The sequence below is a fragment of the Dermacentor andersoni genome, chromosome 3 (assembly GCF_023375885.2).
Source record: "Dermacentor andersoni chromosome 3, qqDerAnde1_hic_scaffold, whole genome shotgun sequence".
NCBI classification, from domain to species: domain Eukaryota; kingdom Metazoa; phylum Arthropoda; class Arachnida; order Ixodida; family Ixodidae; genus Dermacentor; species Dermacentor andersoni.
The window spans coordinates 68,462,110-68,480,871 of record NC_092816.1 but is presented as its reverse complement, the minus strand read 5'-3'; the positions used below and the strand labels follow the sequence as shown (position 1 = coordinate 68,480,871).

The window sequence follows — 18,762 nt, the reverse complement described above, 5'->3', positions numbered from 1 at the left end:
ATCATGATATCGGGGTTGCCACTTTAGGAGGGTGAAAGACTAGAACTTCGTGGGTATCTAATGAAAACACAGATTTAAAGTAGGCATTAAAAGCATCAGCTATTATTAACGGATCATTAGTTGTTTCATCATCGACAATTATAGCCGCCGATGTAGACTGTTGGCAAGACAGAGCGCCAAAATTTGCGAGGATTAGTTTTTAGAAGATTTCCTAGCTGGACATTGAAAAACGATCTTTTGCCGATTTTGTAATTACTCGCAGTTCTTCCTTTCCCCTACCAAACTTGATAGCACTATCAGGGTCTGGTAAACGCTTCATGCGCCTGAGGCGTCCAACGCGGCGTGATACGTGAAGGATATCACCTGTCATCCAGGGTACATTGATTGGTTCATTATGAAATAAAGGAGACGACGCTTAGTTAAAGCAAACATGGAATATTCTTGCCTTCCGAAAGAGGAGGAGGGTGGCGAGGAGGGGGGAGGGGGTGTTGCGATGCAGCTTCATGAAGACCTCGATGTTATCTCACGCGCAATGTCCTTGACTAAACAAAGTCTAGATATCGGGTCTGAAATGCTGCATATGTTTCGTATCTCTCTCTCTCTCCCTCTCTCTCTCTTTCTCTCTCTCATTACCTAGTGCAGTGTGGCGGATCGCGCCACAATGAGTCGATAAGGCTGAGATAAAAATTAAAGCTGGTGCATTCGCATTACTGATTGCAAGGCCACCTGTCCATATTAACGTGATCCTGTGATCTCACGCAGTCGGCAACACCGCGGCACTATTTAAGGCCATGCCTGCTGTTACATCTTCCCGACTGACGTTGCATACAAGAACATTTCAGCCTCGTACTCTTCCCGAGCAGGCACGCAGGCAACATATCATGCTTCGCTTCGCTGCTGTATTGCTCCTCTTCGGCTTGGTCTTCGGACAACGTAAAGACATCGTGTATGAAGACTGTGGTAAGCAGCAGGAGCTAAACACCAGGCTTCTGTTATTCTCACTTTCTATCTCTCTCGTTTCTTAAAGGAAACATTGTGCATACAACGAAAGCAGGCAAGCTAAAGTAAAATTAGAATGGTGGCAAATAGTCCGGCGCTTCCATCAAGTCGCACACAGACGCCATGAGTGCTGTCGTCAAGACAGCATTATCTAGTCACTGATAGTACCGCTTGTAGGCAGACTGTATACAAGGTGCTACATGATACGTGTACTTTGCGACTTGCCGGAAAGCGTTCTAAAATTAATCCCATGGTAAAGCCGAGAATATTTGAGCGGCGTCTTTCTGTCGTGCGCTCAACGCGTGCTTGCTCTTGTGAAATCTGTTTTCACTCCTTCGCCGCAGCCCTTCATGTAACCAATTTTTAAAAATAATGCGAGTTGCAACCTTTCCCGCTTCGAAGTACAAAGATAGAAATGTCGGCTAATGCACTGCGGAGGCATACTGCGTCCGCCGACAAATTTGAGAACTAAGCGAATCTGGGTACCGCATTCGAAGTTTGTTTATGGTGATTCTATCTTAATGCCACATACAATATTTCATCTTAGCAGAAATTTTGGGGGGCGAAATAATAACGTTAGATTTCTGTGTGTGCATTGATAATGTGTTGACATGAATATTTCTCTGTGTAACCTTCCTTAGCCGCTTATTTCCCTAGTGATTTCTTTTATTTCCAGTGAGATGGCAGAATTGATGCGAACAGAATGGAAATAGGACACCAAATATTATGCAGTGTAATGATATAACACCATTTGAGGCATAGCATAGAATTGAGGAATGCATGACAAGGATAAATGAAGATTGCTGGGTGACGGAGACATAAAATAGGGTTGTGTATAGAAACCTGCATTATCGCATAAGAAGTATGGCTAGGCGCACGTTTGGTGCGTACTAATGTGTGACTACTTTCCTCTTTAACCCACGCAGTCATCCAAATGTTCTCCGTCACTGGATGTGATATTATTTCACTGGCAATGAGCATATGGAAATGCATCTACCTCTGGCCGCTGCAGCGAAAATGTTTATGGTCAATAGCGCGAGAGTTAGGAGACAAGAATACCAATGAGATTCCCATGGTGATCGTCGACGCTAGCAGCAGTCCCAACACTACGTCAGAGCTGAAATCGACCATGATTTCGATCGAGAATACTGCGGCATATGCGTTCAAATATAATATCACTTGTAGTATACGAGTTTAATACGAGCTTGTATCGACCAAGACGCGCGTCCACGTGTTTATTACGATGACGACGATCTATATGCAATGACACGTATACCCACAAGAAGCGGGAAGTGCATATGTGCCAATGCCAACTAACGCTTTGAGACGATCGCCACTTGTTGAGGATGCATATAATTCCTATACTATGGCACACACCCACAGCGGGGGATCTGCCAAGAAACAGTTGCCGTATATTTCAAATAAATAAGAAAGAATGAAGAAATAAAAGCATATATAAGATTTGTCACGCTGCGTAGCACGGGTACGCGAGAGCACATTTGTGCGCCAGTTTCGCTTACGACAAAGGCGCGGGAACAGCATGGGCAAATTAGTAGCATTTCGTTGAGAGCTTCACGAAAGCCTCGCTTCACATAGATTCCAACATGTGCGTTGGTTCTGCATAATTTTATTTTTAGCCATCTTATTAGGGCGCAGCTCAGGGGCACCCGTTCCCCCTGCGAGCATCGGCGTTGTCATTCGTAAGCGAGCGAACGAACACAGCGAAGGATGAAATCGAACGCGGAGCGCAGCGGAAAATGAAAGACTGCGATAGCGAAGAGAGCGCGAGGAGGAAATTGGAGCAATAAGGTGCAGCGGTACCATACAACACCTTCAGGCGGAAAGCGAAGGAGGAGGGTGTGGCGAAATCGCGAGAAGAAAAGCGCAGTGCTGCGCAAGACGGGCTTTGCGGGTACCAAGGGCTAACGTATGGCGCCAGAGTAGCGCGCGTCGTCTCTATGAAAAAAAAAAGCGCTGCATGATTGGAGGTCTGTCTGCGACGGCTGCTATGAATCGCGCCCACGCGTCACCCAAGCGCTGCCTCTCGCGACCCCACGATTGCGCCAGTCGCGCTGCATTTCGCTCCGCTTGCGACGTGCCGCACGAGACAGATTGTCCGTGCTAGCTAATATATCGCGAAAACAGGTATACAGCTGCGCTCAAATTTCGCCTTAGGGAGTATGGTTATCGTCGGTAATTTTCTTGTTATTCTTCGCTCTTTATGCCTTGGAAGCTCAGGTGGCGAAACACCTCTTTTATAGGTTGTGATGCAACGAATTTCTTTCGTACTAGAAAAGAAAACCGGACGCTCTTTTCTTCAACGTAAAGCTCAGGGCACAGCTACACGAATTCTTACGTGCCCATATTCCACATTCCAGAGAGAGACAGACAGACAGAAGAGAGAAAAGACAGGAAAGTTAACCAGATGCACGCCCGGTTTGCTACGCAGCACTGGAGGGAAGAAGGGGACATATGGTCGAAAAGAGAGAGGGGGAGAGAAAGTGCACTAGTTGCACGCACACTTGGAGACGCGCAGCAGGTGTATAAACGGTCGCAAGGAGTTGTCGACTCGAGGTTTTGCAGGAATGTTCTCGTCGCTTTCTTTGTCACCAACGCGCACGACCATTCTTGAAGGATATTCCTTTAAGAAACGCCATGATGCACTGAAGGCATACAAACACTCGATGAAGGGTGTACAGGGCTTGCAAGGCGTTTTCAGCTAACGGTGTCTGCAGCTTAGTAAAAAAGCATGCGAAAAGCATCAACCAGTGACTGCAGCATGACCATCACCGGTAGGTTTTGCTATGGCAATTTCTCTGGAGCTGATGGGCAATTCGACAGTGTCGCTGCGTCTTGCAAGTTGGAGAATGGATTTGGTACGCTGGGAGTGCAGGCCAAGAATCAGCTGCCGCGCTCTCTGCAGCTTCCTTGTCCATGGCATCATTCTTCTTGCATCTTTTTCATTGGCATCCTCGTCCTTGGTCTCAAGTCTGCTTGGTCTAGGTAGCAGAAGAGGTGACAGTGACGGACGAGGCATGCGCATAAAAGCAACTGTGGAGGTCCTTGGTGAATGTCGGGGAAGGGAGAGTCGTCGGCGTCATTTTCTAACCATGTCAACGGCTTCTCGGTGAGACAAGTGGTCCCACACTCTCTGCTACAATATGACCCTTTCTTTCTTAAACAGTGGAATTTACATGGAAGAGCCACCGCGGTATTCGAAACAGTTAGGAGACTTCAGAGAGCTTAAAACAACCTGAAGTGCGTCTTACGGTTCCAGGGGTAAGAAAGAAGACCGACCTGCCTACCTTGGCCCTGAAGCAAGCAGCTCTGGTTTGTTTAAACACTTTCTACTTTGACCGAGCCCACATATATACGGATGGCTTTTCCACTCAGACCAGCTCCACCGACGCAGTGGTTATACCATCACGATCAATTACCATCCGATACAAGATTTCTCACATGACAACATCGACCGGATCGGTGCTTGTTGCCCTCCGAGGTGCCCTTGATTACATTAACAACCAACCCGCTAATCGGTGGGCAATATTCTGCGATTCGAAGGTGGCCTTACAACGTCTTTTGTTATCTCTTCGTCGCGGGTCATGTGAACAACAACCTCGCTGACGAAGCTGCTAAGAAAGCACACGAAGGCGCAACCCTTGTTTCTGTGCTTTATCGCGGACCGACGCAGCCCAACACGTAAGCAAGGTAGCACACCGTATGACTTTAGAGAAGTGGCACACACCTGAATTCACCCAAGATCGATTGCATTCCCTCGACCCCTCTATGCAACTGCGGCTGTTACCAGGGCTTCTGCGAAATGAGGAAACAATGCTGTGCCGCTTACGCTTGGGCGTCGCATTCACCAATGCATATGCGTTTTTTATTGGAACGACTGATAGCGCCGGCTGTAATGCCTGCGGTGTCGAGGAAACTATAGAGCATCTACTGTGCTACTGCCCATCTTTTCAAAACGAAAGACATGACCTCTGCACAGCTCTCAATCGGCTAGATAGAACACCGTTCACCTTGACGAAGATCTTGGGACCATGGCCTCGCATATCGCCGCTACAAAAGGCCCCAAAAGCTCTGCTGCGATGTTTGAATGCTACTGGATTGAGTCAGCGTCTGTGATCCGGACTCAGTGACCGAACGATATACCCAGTAGACTTTCTCTTCTCCTTTTAATTGTTCCGCCCCCTTTTCCCTTTCCCTAGTGTAGGGTAGCCAACCGGGCTCGGTCCTGGTTAACCTCCCTACCTTTCCTTTATCATTTGCTCTCTCTCTCTCTCTCTCTCTCTCTCTCTCTCTCAGAGTGATGGCGTTGTAGCTGTCAGTGCTGCGTGAGACCATGTTCCGTTAGTGTTTAATTACGTGAACTACCGTCGCCCCCCTCCCGTACAGGGTATCAAACCGGTCTACGTTTTCTGGTTAAGCTCTGTGATTTTCCTTCTTCTTTACATTTTCTCGTGTTTTGGCAGTTGTGAATACGTGACAATGGTTACTGAGCTGTTGCAGAGTGCCGTTCAAGTGAATACAAGTCTCGACCACACCTTACGTAAACATTTGCTCCGTTGTATAAATACGGTTGCTAGGTCATGTGAAGGCGAGCATTTCATTTAAGCTGCTCAGCGCAGTCACTGGCGCGGAGCTGCTGAGTAGGTGCCTATTTTTCTAGCTAAGATCTCTGTTTTCTTTTTAATTTTTTTTCTCACTTTCTTTCTTATCTGCACATTTAAGAGGCGACGATTATGACAGGTAGCGGTAATGAGCGGCGACGAAGATGACGTTAAAGATGGCGCCCTTTCTTTTTTCAGGAAGCGAAGCCCAAATTACTTCAGTCCAACTGGAACCGTGTGACTCCAATCCATGTGTCATTAAGCGAGGAACAAAAGTGAAGATTCACTTTACATTGGTTTCAGGTATGCCACTTCACTCATACTTCTATCGTTGTAATTAAAAGCTTGCTCTGTGACATTAAACACGTGAAACGATATCTACAGGTATAGTTAGCTATGTTCAATCAAGTCCAGCCGGAATCTACCATGTGGACCATAGATACACAGTGGTATTGGAGAAGGCTAATTGGGTGCAGTCCCACTTTTGACAACTAGTAACGCCTTGACGAGCGCAGTCCGCAAGAAACTGCACAAGATAAGCGGTAAATTGGAAGTTTGCGTGGAGCATAACTCATCATTAGGATTACCAACTTAGAATGTGAACAGGGCGTAAAGGATAACCTAGGACTTCATACTCTTCGTATCTGCAACACAGACGGAAGAAATTAATAATTGCAAGACATTTTGTGTGACTAAATCAGACGTGAAATTGTGATGCCTGCTGGCTTAAGGCGATGCAGTGAATCCAAACTGACTCAAAACGCTTCTGTCATTAATATGAAAGGGCATCTTTGCCTTCCCGTGCTTACAAGACATACTTTAATTACATGCATATCTTATAGAGTTCTTTGCACGCCTTCACTCATCGACTGCTAATAATCTTTCTCCTTCTCCACTTCTACCTTACGGCGCCTTCTGCAGACCAAGACAGTGACACCGCTAGGCTCGACGCCACCATGAATCTGTTCGGCCTCATGATACCAATCCCCGGTCTGGAGAGAAACATGTGCAAGGTTATTGAGTGCCCCATCGTCAAGGGAAATACGTACAATGGAATTTTGGAAGCGGACGTGCCGTGGTTGGCGCCCCCCGTGAGTTGACGACTCTATACATACATACATACATACATACATACATACATACATACATACATACATACATACATACATACATACATACATACATACATACATACATACATACACACACACACACACATACATACATACATACATACATACATACATACATACATACATACATACATACATACATACATACATACATACATACATACATACATACATACATACATACATACATACATACATACATACATGTTTATTTGTATGTAGTTATAATGTCCACCGTTCCTGGTTTAAAAGACTGAAAAAACTATGCTGAACCTACTTTTCCGGACTCTAGTTTTACCCCCACAAAAGGTCAGTGAAACTAAATTTACCAAGGAGCTGATCCGGCAATCAGCGCGCTGCTGCGAGCTTAGCCGCTCCGATGTAAGCAGCCCGGCGTCGTGGTGGTCACGCGCCAGGTTGCCGTGTTCAAACAAGTGAACAATCAATGTTCACTTGTTTTCTTATTTGCGTGCATTCGACTGCCATTTCGATGAAAAATTAAAACGGGGAATGAGATGGGGGAGGCTGGTACGCAGAGGTATTGAGGGAGCTGTGGACCGGCTCCATGCTGTCTCCGCACTGCGGCCACTGCGTTTGATAAACGGGGCAATTTCACTGCCGGAAATGAAGAGTCGTATCTACCTAGTCATTTTTCTATATTATTGGTTAGCAAATTCTATAAGACTAATGTTACAAATTATGTTTCAGTTTGGGCTCGAATGTCAAATGCACTCTAATTTGTAGACAGTCATATCACAATATGTCGTTGTGCCATTGGTATACGCCGCTTCTCGAAAACTTTGTTATAGTGTGTATTGGATGCAACGACAGTGTTGAAAAGTGGGATGTGCGATCACTCAGCACGTCTCAGCATCAACAAACTTAGTGAACCAGATATTCGAACCGCTAAGCACCACATGAAAGTTATCCACCGAAAAAAGTTCATTAAGCCTCTATGTTAAAAATATACAGGATGTCCATAAACTTACCCTGATATCAAAACAATGTATCTCTTAATTGGATATTGTAAGTGAAACATGCGTTATAGCACATATGCCTTACATGAACATGCAGGTAACACACTTCAACATGTGCACCCCTAGTAACAGGCAAAATATTAAGCCGGTATTCAATCTCTTGCCACACATTTTGCAACATGTCTGGTTCTATTGTGCCAATGGCATCTCTGATGTGTTGTTGCAATGTCACAATATCAGGAACTGCTGTTTTGTCCGCAACATCTTTCACATAACCCCAAAGAAAGCAATCTAAGGGAGTAATGTCAGGTGATCTTGGAGGCCATGGAATTGGCCCGTCTATGCCAATCCACCTGTCGGGGAAAGTTTCATTAAGAAAAGAGCACACTTCTTGTGCCCAATGAGAGGTAGCGCCATCATGCTGATAGATAGTGTCTTACATGTCCTGTAGCTGGGGAATGGCATAATTCACCAACATATCTAGGCAAACATATCCACTTACATTGCTTTCAAAGAAAAAATGGGCCATTCACTCGATCACTGTCCCGAATATGGGGCGCTATAGCGTAAAACTATTCCAAACCTTTCTATTCCAATTCTGCAATCAGCCCACCGCGATTGGTCAAAAACTTTTGTGGACCAACTCCGCCTCACCTGTCTGTCACGCGACGTCTAGAAAACCGCGATACCTCCCCATCTGATATGATGTGTACACACTAATTATGCACAATTTGACCGAACAAAACAAAAAATTGTTATTTCTGATTCGACGCCTTTTTGCCGTTAGCCCACGGCTATTGGTCAAAAGTTTTCGGGCTGTACCCATTTCACCTGCATCTCACGCGACGTCACGAAACCGCAAAAACTTACCGCGTATAAGTGACGCGTACGCGTTAAAGATGCATTAATATGCCGAACAAAACTGAATTTTCTTCTGAATAGCCGCAGGCTGCCCCGTTCCGATAGGAATAAAAGATGGCTGCCGCCGATCAATCCGGCACTGGCTACTCGCCCCTGCCGGAGAGCATGGGTTTATTTGCGTGTAATAAAACTTCTTGTGCGGCCATGTAACGTTCTAGAGAACTTTCGGCCCGTTTACGACCTCGTTCTGTCAACTATTCTTTGCTGAGGATCCATTTTAGCGTCATTCTTAAGCTTCCGTTGCATGCCGCCGCGATTGTCGACGAGCCACCACAAGCTAAGTAAGAGAAAGCGGAGCAATCGCAGACGCCGGCACCACCCTTTTCTTCCGGTTATCGATATTCAATGCAGTGGCTCGGCCATATCGAATCTCTCTCCACTTGAGCATGCTCCTCGCCTCTCGTGAGCCAATTAGATAAGGCAAGCCTCTTACTGCAGGCAACGTTATTCGTTTTTCAAGCAAACAAAAGTGACCTCCTATGAACGACGGGAGCATTTGATTGGTTTGGTCAGACAACCCTGCGGGTGACCGCCCGTTGCTTGCGTCGGCGATTACGTAAATTTGACGTCAGGAGATTGGAATAAAAACATATTGGAATAGTTTTACGTTATACGGCCCATGTTCTCGTACAGCAGGAGGATTTTCTGATCCCCAGATCCGGACATTAGGGCGGTTAACTGAGCATGAAATGTAGCCTCATCGGAAGAAAACCCACATGCTTCAAGAAATAATTGGCGTCATCCAAACGCTTCACCATGTCCTTTGCAAATTGTTCACGTTTTGGGCGAGCATCTGGTTCTAATGCCCGAACAAGTTGGACCTTGTACGCATACAATTTAATATGTTTGCGAACCACTTTATGCACTGTACTCCCTGGCACTTGGAGCTCCCGCGAAGCATGTCAAGTCGATTTCTGTGGTGACCTCGTGAATGCGATTTCAACTGCCTGCGCACTCACCTCAGAAACAGATGGTCTGCCGCTGCTTGTCCTTTTCTGAACCGATCCCGTTGCTAAAAAAAGATTCCATTCATGTTCTGATTAACTTGACATCAGGGGCTTTCTTTCCATATAGGACCTAAACTTTCGCTGCACAGTAATCGATAATTTGGTTTGTGATAGCCCCACAACACACTGAGCTTTCTCCTGGGTGGAAGCCATTTCTACGGTATAACTACACAGCGCTCCTTGTGGCGGAAGAGTTGAACGAGACACAACTTGACAGAACCTTCACGGGTTCCCTTGTAGAACTGTCATAAAGAAACAAACGTTACCGTCATAACTATAATTAATATTTATTCTTGAAATTAGGGCAAACATTTATGTACACCCTGTACATTGACCTAGAACAAGAACTGAATGTTAGGGTGGAAATAACAAACAAGAAAGGTACGCATAATTTGGAGGAAATAAAAACCGAGAACGCGGCATCCTAACTACGTACTACACAGAGAATGGTGCGTGTCCTCGTCGATTACGTGTACTACCAGCGCTGTGTGCAATAATGCTGCGACATTTTAATGACCTACACGGGTTTCTCTACGGAGGCTACAGCCGCTTTCGGCCTCATTTGTGAAAAAAAAATCCGCTAGACACACCAGCGCGTGTTTAGAAAATATCTTCAAATGGTGGCAAAATCACGATGTGTACAGTGCACCAAGTCGGCTCTGCATGTGTTTCTAGAGATCACTTTTATTCCAACATCACCAAATATATCAACAACGCCATTGTTTTATACATTATTTTCTTTATAGTGATTCGTCTTACGTGACGGAAAGGTAGCCATAGAAATGCGTACGCATTTGAGAAAATGCGCCACTATTCCTCCCTATGAAAGTCGATGTACCGCCAGGCTGTGGACGAAATGTAGCGATCGCGTTTGCGCCCTTTTCGTTTGTGCTTCGACGCCGCGGTGGTCGTTGTTGTTGTTGTTGTTGTCCTATGTGGCCGTGGCACATACCCACAGTGGGGGATTGGCCAAGAATCGGGCGGTTTAATTAGGTGCCTAAAAATAATAATGATAACAAGGGAGTTAACAATTTGGGCGTGTGAGCTTAAAAGTAAACGTTTTGTGTCTGGAGAAAAAAAAATGATAATCAGATGAAAACCGGGTATAAGAAAATAATAATAATAATAACAATAATAATTAATAATAGATAAGAAATAAAAGAAAGCTATGGTAGGGAGGGAGAACGATCAATCTAACATGGAAAACGATTGGTTTCAATTAGGTAATTTCGCTGTGCATGCTCGCGGCGCCTCTTCCTTGCATGTCTAGCAATGGGCACTTTCCCTGTTACCCACCAGGCGTCGCACCATCGTGATTATTGTGGAGCTCGTGCTGGCAAATTTAAGCTGGAAGAAAGCCGAAGAAAAATTCCTAAGCGCACAGCCACAGGGCTAGGTGCACGATGTGCCCATTAGGGTGATTATTAACTAGGACCAAAAAGTAAGAAAGCTTGGTTGAAAACAGAGGGAAAACTTTAAGAGATAGACGAATATCAGACAGTTGGCGGCAACGTAGAATTAATCTAATTTATAAAGGTAAGGAAGAGAAAGAGAAATTCTACACATACGGGAAACCACCTGCTTCTTGGCCAATGCCCCGTAGTGGGTTTACGCCAGTGTTTGGGAGACAGACAAGACAAGAAACCATGGAGCATGTTCTATTAGAATGTGAGGATATCTGCACGGCCGATTTAGGCACCTCTGGCCTCCTTGAAGCCTTTGGGTTCAGCGAGAGCAGGGGCAAAGTTAACATGTCCGCCGTAGGGATTAGTAAGAGGCTATTGGAAGATTGGTGGAAGAAAAGTTGGCAAACGACCAACAACGGAGGCGTACAAAAACGAAGTTCACAATAGGGGTTCAGAAAGCTTGGTTATGGGAATTCATCGTGGTTTTTTTTTTCCTTTTCTTTCATGTTTCTTTCTTTTTACACAAGTAGGACATTAGGCAATATGATAACAAGAGCTTGGTGGCGCCACCCGTCACCCCGTTCCAAAGGGGAACGGGTACGAACGCATCCATGCATCCATCCATCCATCCATCCATGTAAAGTCGGCTACCATGTTCATACCCGTTCCATTTGTTATGCGACGCCTCGGTGCAAGTTCGCACCGTCCATACGCTTGCGCTTGACCCGCGTTCGCGAAGTGAAACGTCACTACCTTTTGAGCATGCAGCGCGGTAATGTCGATTACGGTCGCAGCACACGCTGTGAAAAAGATGCAACAAGCAGAGCGCGGATACATCAAGGGCAGACATATCGTATTACACGTTCGTCATGCGCGCACGCCAGGTGTACGGAACTGCAGCATACATCATCATTCTAGTTGCGTTCGGCCTGGCGCAAGTGCATTATTCAACACATTCAATTTCCCAAAATAATGTGCATCACAAAATTTGTAATATACGACACACACACAACCAGCAGACATGATAGCATCGAATTGTAATTCGAAAACTATGGGAGAAAACATAATTCTTTTACGCTGAAAATCACACACAAAGCCTTCCAGATTTCCTTTTGTGTAAGTAAAACACAAAGCCTGCCCGTTTGCCTTTGTGTCAGTAAAACTTGGCACGCGGACACGACAAATCTTGATCAACTATCGGCTAACAGCTTCCCTGCAAAATAGCTGACGATGAGTTACAGGGCGCCTTCGTCGCCGAAAGTCGCTGCGTGTCTAGCGCTCTAGCAAGGTATATGCGCCGCTGTGGCGCGTCTCTACAAGGTCAAGCACGTGTGTCTTGTGATTCAACACCTTTTAATTTTTAATAAAAGTTATGCTTTATATGCAAGGTACATCGCGGTGGCTGGGGGACGAGTTAGTCACTGAACTATTCAGCGTGTCTCTTGTCGTAATGCGCAAGATATCGATTACAAAGATATATCAAGCAAATTTTGGCTCATATTCGTCAAAGTGAGATGTGAAGCGAAAGTGTGCATGGATGCAAATGTCAGTGGGCATCTAGTGGCATACTGTAGAGCAGGATGGCGCATGTGCACAGAGCCTGATGTACAGTGTAAGCTGACAACCCATCGATCGGATCTGCCGGGACTTTAACAGCGAAGCTGTGTTATGACTAGGATCCCGGAATTTCTTTCTCTGCGTCGCCAAAAAAACAATCACAGCGAAAGGCACGCACCGAGTGCGCAGCTTGGTTCCTTGCAGCCCTAGCTGATAGCGCTCGTCACCGTGTAGTGGCGGCGCTGGCAATGCAGGGGGAAAAAAGAGAACGTGAAAGTTCACCTTCGCGCATAGCGTACGCCGCAGGCGTTTCCCGGTAGCGATTACGCTCATATAAGCTGCAATCACCTGGAAGTGGCACCTGTAGCCTACGAAGCGAGGAGCGACGTCAGTACACTTCCATGTGTACCAGAAGAGCCCGCCTAGCAATTGATTTCATTTGTGTTGTGATAGCGCTATGCAAACGCCACGCGCAGTTAAAGCTCCCGAAGAGCAGCATGAGCAGAATGAGCGACGACGGAAACAGCAAGGTCAATATGCACAATAGCGTCTTGCTTAGGCTCGGCAGCACCCAGTTCAAAGCTACCTCGCATTAGTCGATCGGATCAGGTGATACCACAGCTTCGCTGCTCAAACACCTTCACAGAGTGGATGGGCGGCTATATTTTTTTAACGAAAATCTGCTTCAGCCAACGCTTCTTGTTTTAGAGCGAAGCTTTTAGGTGCCCGTTCGAGCGGCAAGAGTCGACGTTGTTCGACAGCGTCGGCATAACCCAGCGAACGAGCGCCGCGAATAATGAACGCGAACGCAGAGCGCAGCGGGAAATGAAAGAAAGGCGATAGCGTAGGAGCGGAGGAGGAGTGGAGGGAGACGCCCTGCGCATAAGCAGAGTTGCCCGCGGCCTAGGTATCCGCAGCCGCGTAGGCGATCTCATCTGCGTTTCCGAGGGAGGGGGAGGGGTGCAAGGCGCCGTGAGGTGGGGAGGGCTACGCTAAATGCCCTTAAACTTCATAAAGTAACGGCACTCTCCTCCTCCGCCTTTACTCCTCCTCGTTTCTCCTCTCTTTCACGCTCCCTCCTCGACCGTGGCGCCGCCTACACTGCTCGACCGTAGCAACGGCGCCAACATGCGCTCCTCGCCACTCCGTAAACGCTTCTCGAGCAAAAATGGTGCTGATGGACGGCGCGAGGGCCCACGTGATGCTATTAGGCCAACAGCGACGCGGCATCGGCCAGAGCGCGCGAGGAGGAGGCGGCATTCTTCAAAGCGTGTCGCTAGTTTACGAAGGTTAAGGAGTTTTAGGCTACGCTCGTCCGTAGCGTCATCTGCTGAGGTCAGTCCGCGCTACCAGCGTGTGTGAAGGGGATGACTGCTCTTGCAAGGGGCGATGGCGAGCGACTACGAGTAACGCTCGATGTGACGGAGCGCTCCCTTGGGTGTTAGCGCCATTGACACTGGTGGCACAACTTCCCCGTGACGAAGGGTCGCTCTCGTCGTTGATGAAACGAAAGCGTCAGAAGAAAAGCGTAGTCCCGCGCAAGACGGGCTGTTTGGCGACGATGAATGCGACGTGGCTACACAGTAGCGCACGTCGTCTCTATGGAAACAAAGCGCAGCGTGAACGGAGGTCTGTCTGCAGCGGCTGCTGTGAATTTCACCCACGCGTCACCCAAGCGCTGCCTCTGGCGATCTCCCGATTATCGAGGCAGATGCATCACACATCGCTCCTTTTGGAACGTGCCGCACGAGACGATTGTCCGCGTACGCCAACCAATATATAGAGAAGTGAAAACGCGTTTAGAGAAGAACTTGAGTTCGGTCTAGTTGCTCTTTACTGCATATCGTATTGACGGCTCATAAAGACGAATACAAGCAAAGAGAACACAAAACGATGACACGGGCATAGTACCCGTGTCATCGTTTTGTGTCCTCTTCTCATGTCTTCGTTAGCGGTCGATATGACATGCAAATAATATAAAGCTGCGCTCAAATTTCCCATTACGGAGTACCGTAATCATCGGTGAATTTTTTATCTTCGCAGATGAGAAGCCAAGTCCAGCTCAAGCTTGTGGGCGACAAAGGCGTCAGCATTTGCACCAAGAGCAATGTGGTCGTCGAATAAAAATGCGGGCGCAAATAATTCGCCTGAAGCATCGCATTGGGCCCACTTCTACAGCAATGGACGATACACGTCCACGTTGGTGTTCTCTAGAACCAATGAACATTTTCGCTTTAATAGACGTATTTACAAACAGGTTATACAACTCCACTTGGACGTTTTATTATTGCAGAGCTTCAAAGGCCAGCTATCCTTTTGTAGTCCTACTATTTGCCCTACGCGGTGAAAACATGATTCGTGGTGTTTACTGGGCAAGCTTTTCGATGCAAGTGAAAAAAATACAAGTTTATATTCGTGACGTGTAACAGAGTAAATTACTTACACGCATACGAAGGTCCTGTAATATGCAACTGAATCGAGACCTTCAAGTTATGCTGATTTCGAAATTGGACAATATGCAGTAATGGGAGCTCAACGAGAACAACGTAAAAGAGAAGAATGCGTCAAGAAAGCGAAAAACAATATTACGGTACTGCGAAACAAAATGCAAATAATTGTTCTAGAAATATTATCTCTGTATGACTGAATGGTATGTATTGCTAGGTAATCTTAGAATAGTTATCGTCACCACGCGATAGAAGCTGTTGATTAGAGAGAGGGGGAGGGTGGCTTGTTTGAACCAGGATTGACCCTTTTCCCGGCGATCCCGCGGGCGCTGTCATGCTTGATCCCGTGGTGAGGCGTCTATTTCTTGCCTCAACTACCTCCGTTGCCTCTGTGTTTACAATGGACGTACATGATGCCTGTGCTGTGTGCAAAGCTCTGTTTCGGCGGATATCGTAGACAGTGACTGGGTGGGCTACTAGCGAAGCTTTGGCCACTGCTTGAAAGGACATGTAAGCGCTTTCGGAGCTCATTACGCTTTGTCCAAACGGCGCGAGCAACTTATGCGGTGCTTGCAATAAAAGCGGAGCTAGAAAGGTATTCCAAGTTATCCTAACTTTGCGCCTATGAAGTGAATCAGTATCAGATTGCTTAGATCCTCCTTCCTTATTTAGGAAATACATTTAAACAGCGATTTGTCCCCTTTCTGATTCAGTAAAGGTCCCCGGGTGGTCAATATCTGATTGTTTATTTTCTGCCTGATCCCTCGCGGGTGGGCTCAGTTGAGATATATTTGTTCTTGCTGAGAACAAGGCTTGTAACGTAGCTTTTCTGTACGTTGTAATGACTTAAAGCAAATATTTATTATCTTTGGTCACTCGCTTACTGTGGGGACCATTACGAAACGTTCAGCTTCCAACATTAGTGTTCTGGCGGTGCAGACGCCGTCACCCATGCTTCGGCGCATTGATTCCAGTATGCGCATTGATTCAAGGGTTTGGCGGCTGAGTGGGCTTAAGTTTGCGTGTGAGTTGCAGGGCATGTATGTAGATAACATGCGAGAAATTTCTTATATGCCAAGAAGCGACGCTGCTCCCTTTGTCACCTGTTACGGTTGGCATGTAACAACCCAGGCAAAAAGGATGCTCGAAAGACCCTGCTCAACCGAAACGGAGGATGGATTACTAATTTGCTATAATTGTCTCGGGTGGTGGCCGGTCTGGCAGGCGCACCTCAGTGATGACAGGCCCCTTTGTGTGTGCGACCAAAAGGAGAACCTTTTCTACGAACTGTCCAACTCTAGGGGAGAACGCTTTCCGCGAACCAACGTCGCCTAGAAAAAAAGGATCAGCCGCCTACGATCCCGGACCCGCTGGTTGCTACCAGCGGAGGCAAGCTAGTGAAATGTCACCTCGGGAAATGGGAGCAGCCGCAAAGGAACGACGGGAACGTGCAACGTCACCTGGGAAAGTGGGAGCAGCCACCCATCCACAACCAGATTCAGTGCCTGCCACGTGACGTTGACGTGAGCAAGATCCCGCGCACGATTTTAGTAGGCCAATTTAAGGGGCCCCGCAATGTACTTTTTCACTTCGTTCATTCTCTTCTTATCCTTCACCAACCATTGAATAAACAGTGCAAGCTTCACACTAGAAAGTGTCTCGTCCTTGCTTGGTCGCTATGGTCTACCGGATGCCTGCAGCCCGCCGACAATGCCACGCTACCCAATACTAACGCCGGTCTAGGTTCGAGAAATAGGCGTCCCAACACACCGTATAACGAGCGGTACTCACTCGAGCTGACGCTCCGGGGTCTCTTCCTTGGAGGTTCGAGCTACAACACTGGCGGATGAGTTAACTCTTTTATCCTCAAGGGAAGCCGTACATAGCGAAGAGCCGGCAGCACGAGCAGTCCGTATGTAGCAGTGGCCCCATGAAATCGGACGAACAGATTAATTCCGTTCCTTAATATGCCAGTTAGAATATTTGCAGTCAACTATTGCACACGTTTTCACTCCACCGCTCTATATTTTCCAGCATCACTAACACAACTCGTGCCTCTCTCTTTCATGTGATATGCCTCCAAAAGTTTTCTTGCTAACATACTTTTGGAGGCATATCATATAAAAGAGAGAGGCATGAGTTCTATTAGTGATACGTCTGTTTTTCTGTTTGAAAACGAGATGCAACTGTTAAAAACGTCACTGTAATCGCTCTAGGCAACACTGATGTACGCATGCGCATTTGTTCGTTCTCCCTGCCCTGCTGTAAGAACAAAATCAGTTGAAGTTCAGCGCTCGATCTGTAGTTTCATACTCTTCCTCCCAAGTCTTTATTTTGCTTTTTGGCGCAATAGCGTATTCATTAGATTTGTCGTAATGTTTCTTTTAGGTGCAAAGGAGTAATAAATGGGGTAAGCGAAGGCTTTGATCAAGAATAAAAGATCCATCAATTATCGGCTTTGCAGCGCTCTTATGGTAATAACATTTAGAGGGAAGTACAAACCCACGACAGTCACGACGTGGCTTCTGCCTTCTAAGCAATTATAAATCCATATTTTTTCTTATCAAAAGAAAGTTCTAGGCGAGTTATTCTCCATAACTATCTCTGGTTCGAGAAAAATAAAGCCGCGCTCTAAAGTCGTTAAGAAGACATTCAAATTGCATTTGTTTTATACTCAGCCTTTAAATGTGATCATCCAGTTCCATTGTACGTAATCGAGCCAGCTTACTCTCACAATAGATCTTATACCTCTGTCACACGGCACGTGTAATGTCATTCACAGTAAATTAACTTCATGCCGAATGTCATTGCTGTCTTGCGCTCCCTGTCTACACAGGTATACAAAATGGCACTCGCAATTGATGGCGATGTTTATCGGCAAGCAGGCAGTCGGCAGTCGACATTTATAATTTCAGGTTGCACATAGCCCTGCGCAAGTCGGTGAGCTGGTCTTCCCACACTTTCAGCAGTGCGCGCGTCTCGTCGTCGGTCCAATTCGCTTTTCGCTTTTGAATCTCCGTTTACGAAGCTGCAGAGAAGTTAGATTCCGTGGTTGGTGGATAGGCTTTAGTGCGGCATCACTTTGAAAACAATACGCAGAAATGAAAAAAAAAAACGCTGACAAGCGTTTGTAAACACGGCCGACAAGAGGTGCTAGCATCCAGTCGTCGACTGGGAAGAAGAATATAGCTGCGCAAACTACTTCAACTATCGTGCTGTATGTCATAAAATTATTAAAACGTTCATAACAGCAATTATGATAACCTTTAAGCTGATTACATGTCGTTTTAACTTATCGATTTCGTAATTTCTTGCGAAGCCCATGTTGTCGACATTACATAAATCGCGCTTGCATGAGTTCGGGAAACTCATTCAATGGGCGAATGCCATCATCTGTGAATGTCATTCACTATGCCCGTGTAGAAGCAACAAAAATGGCATTAAGATGTAACCTCATTCGCTGCGAATTACATTACACGTGCCATGTGATAGGGGTATTAGTTCCTTCTTAAAGTCAGCCCCAGTAATGTGTCGTGGGGTGCGATAAAGGCATCATTTCTGCCTGGCCACTTACGCGACTTCATGTGGCGTCTGGGGTGGCAAGTGCTACCAACGCGTGGCAAGCTAGAGCGGTGGGGCGTAGTCCCATCTTCGCTGTGTCCCGATTGTTCCTTCAGGAATCTGATAAACATGTGC

At 46.5% G+C, this 18,762-nt stretch overlaps 1 protein-coding gene across 1 annotated transcript; it reads left to right on the top strand.

Moving 5' to 3' along the window:
• The first annotated feature begins 730 nt into the window (after nucleotides 1-730).
• Nucleotides 731-14,779, top strand: LOC126545737 (mite group 2 allergen-like Ixo r 2). Its single transcript, XM_050193710.3, has 4 exons — nucleotides 731-960; nucleotides 5,817-5,921; nucleotides 6,540-6,709; nucleotides 14,663-14,779. Exons 1-4 carry the CDS (start codon nucleotides 792-794, stop codon nucleotides 14,741-14,743), a joined length of 525 nt encoding a protein of 174 aa, XP_050049667.1. The 5' UTR covers nucleotides 731-791; the 3' UTR covers nucleotides 14,744-14,779.
• Nucleotides 14,780-18,762: the final 3,983 nt, after the last annotated feature.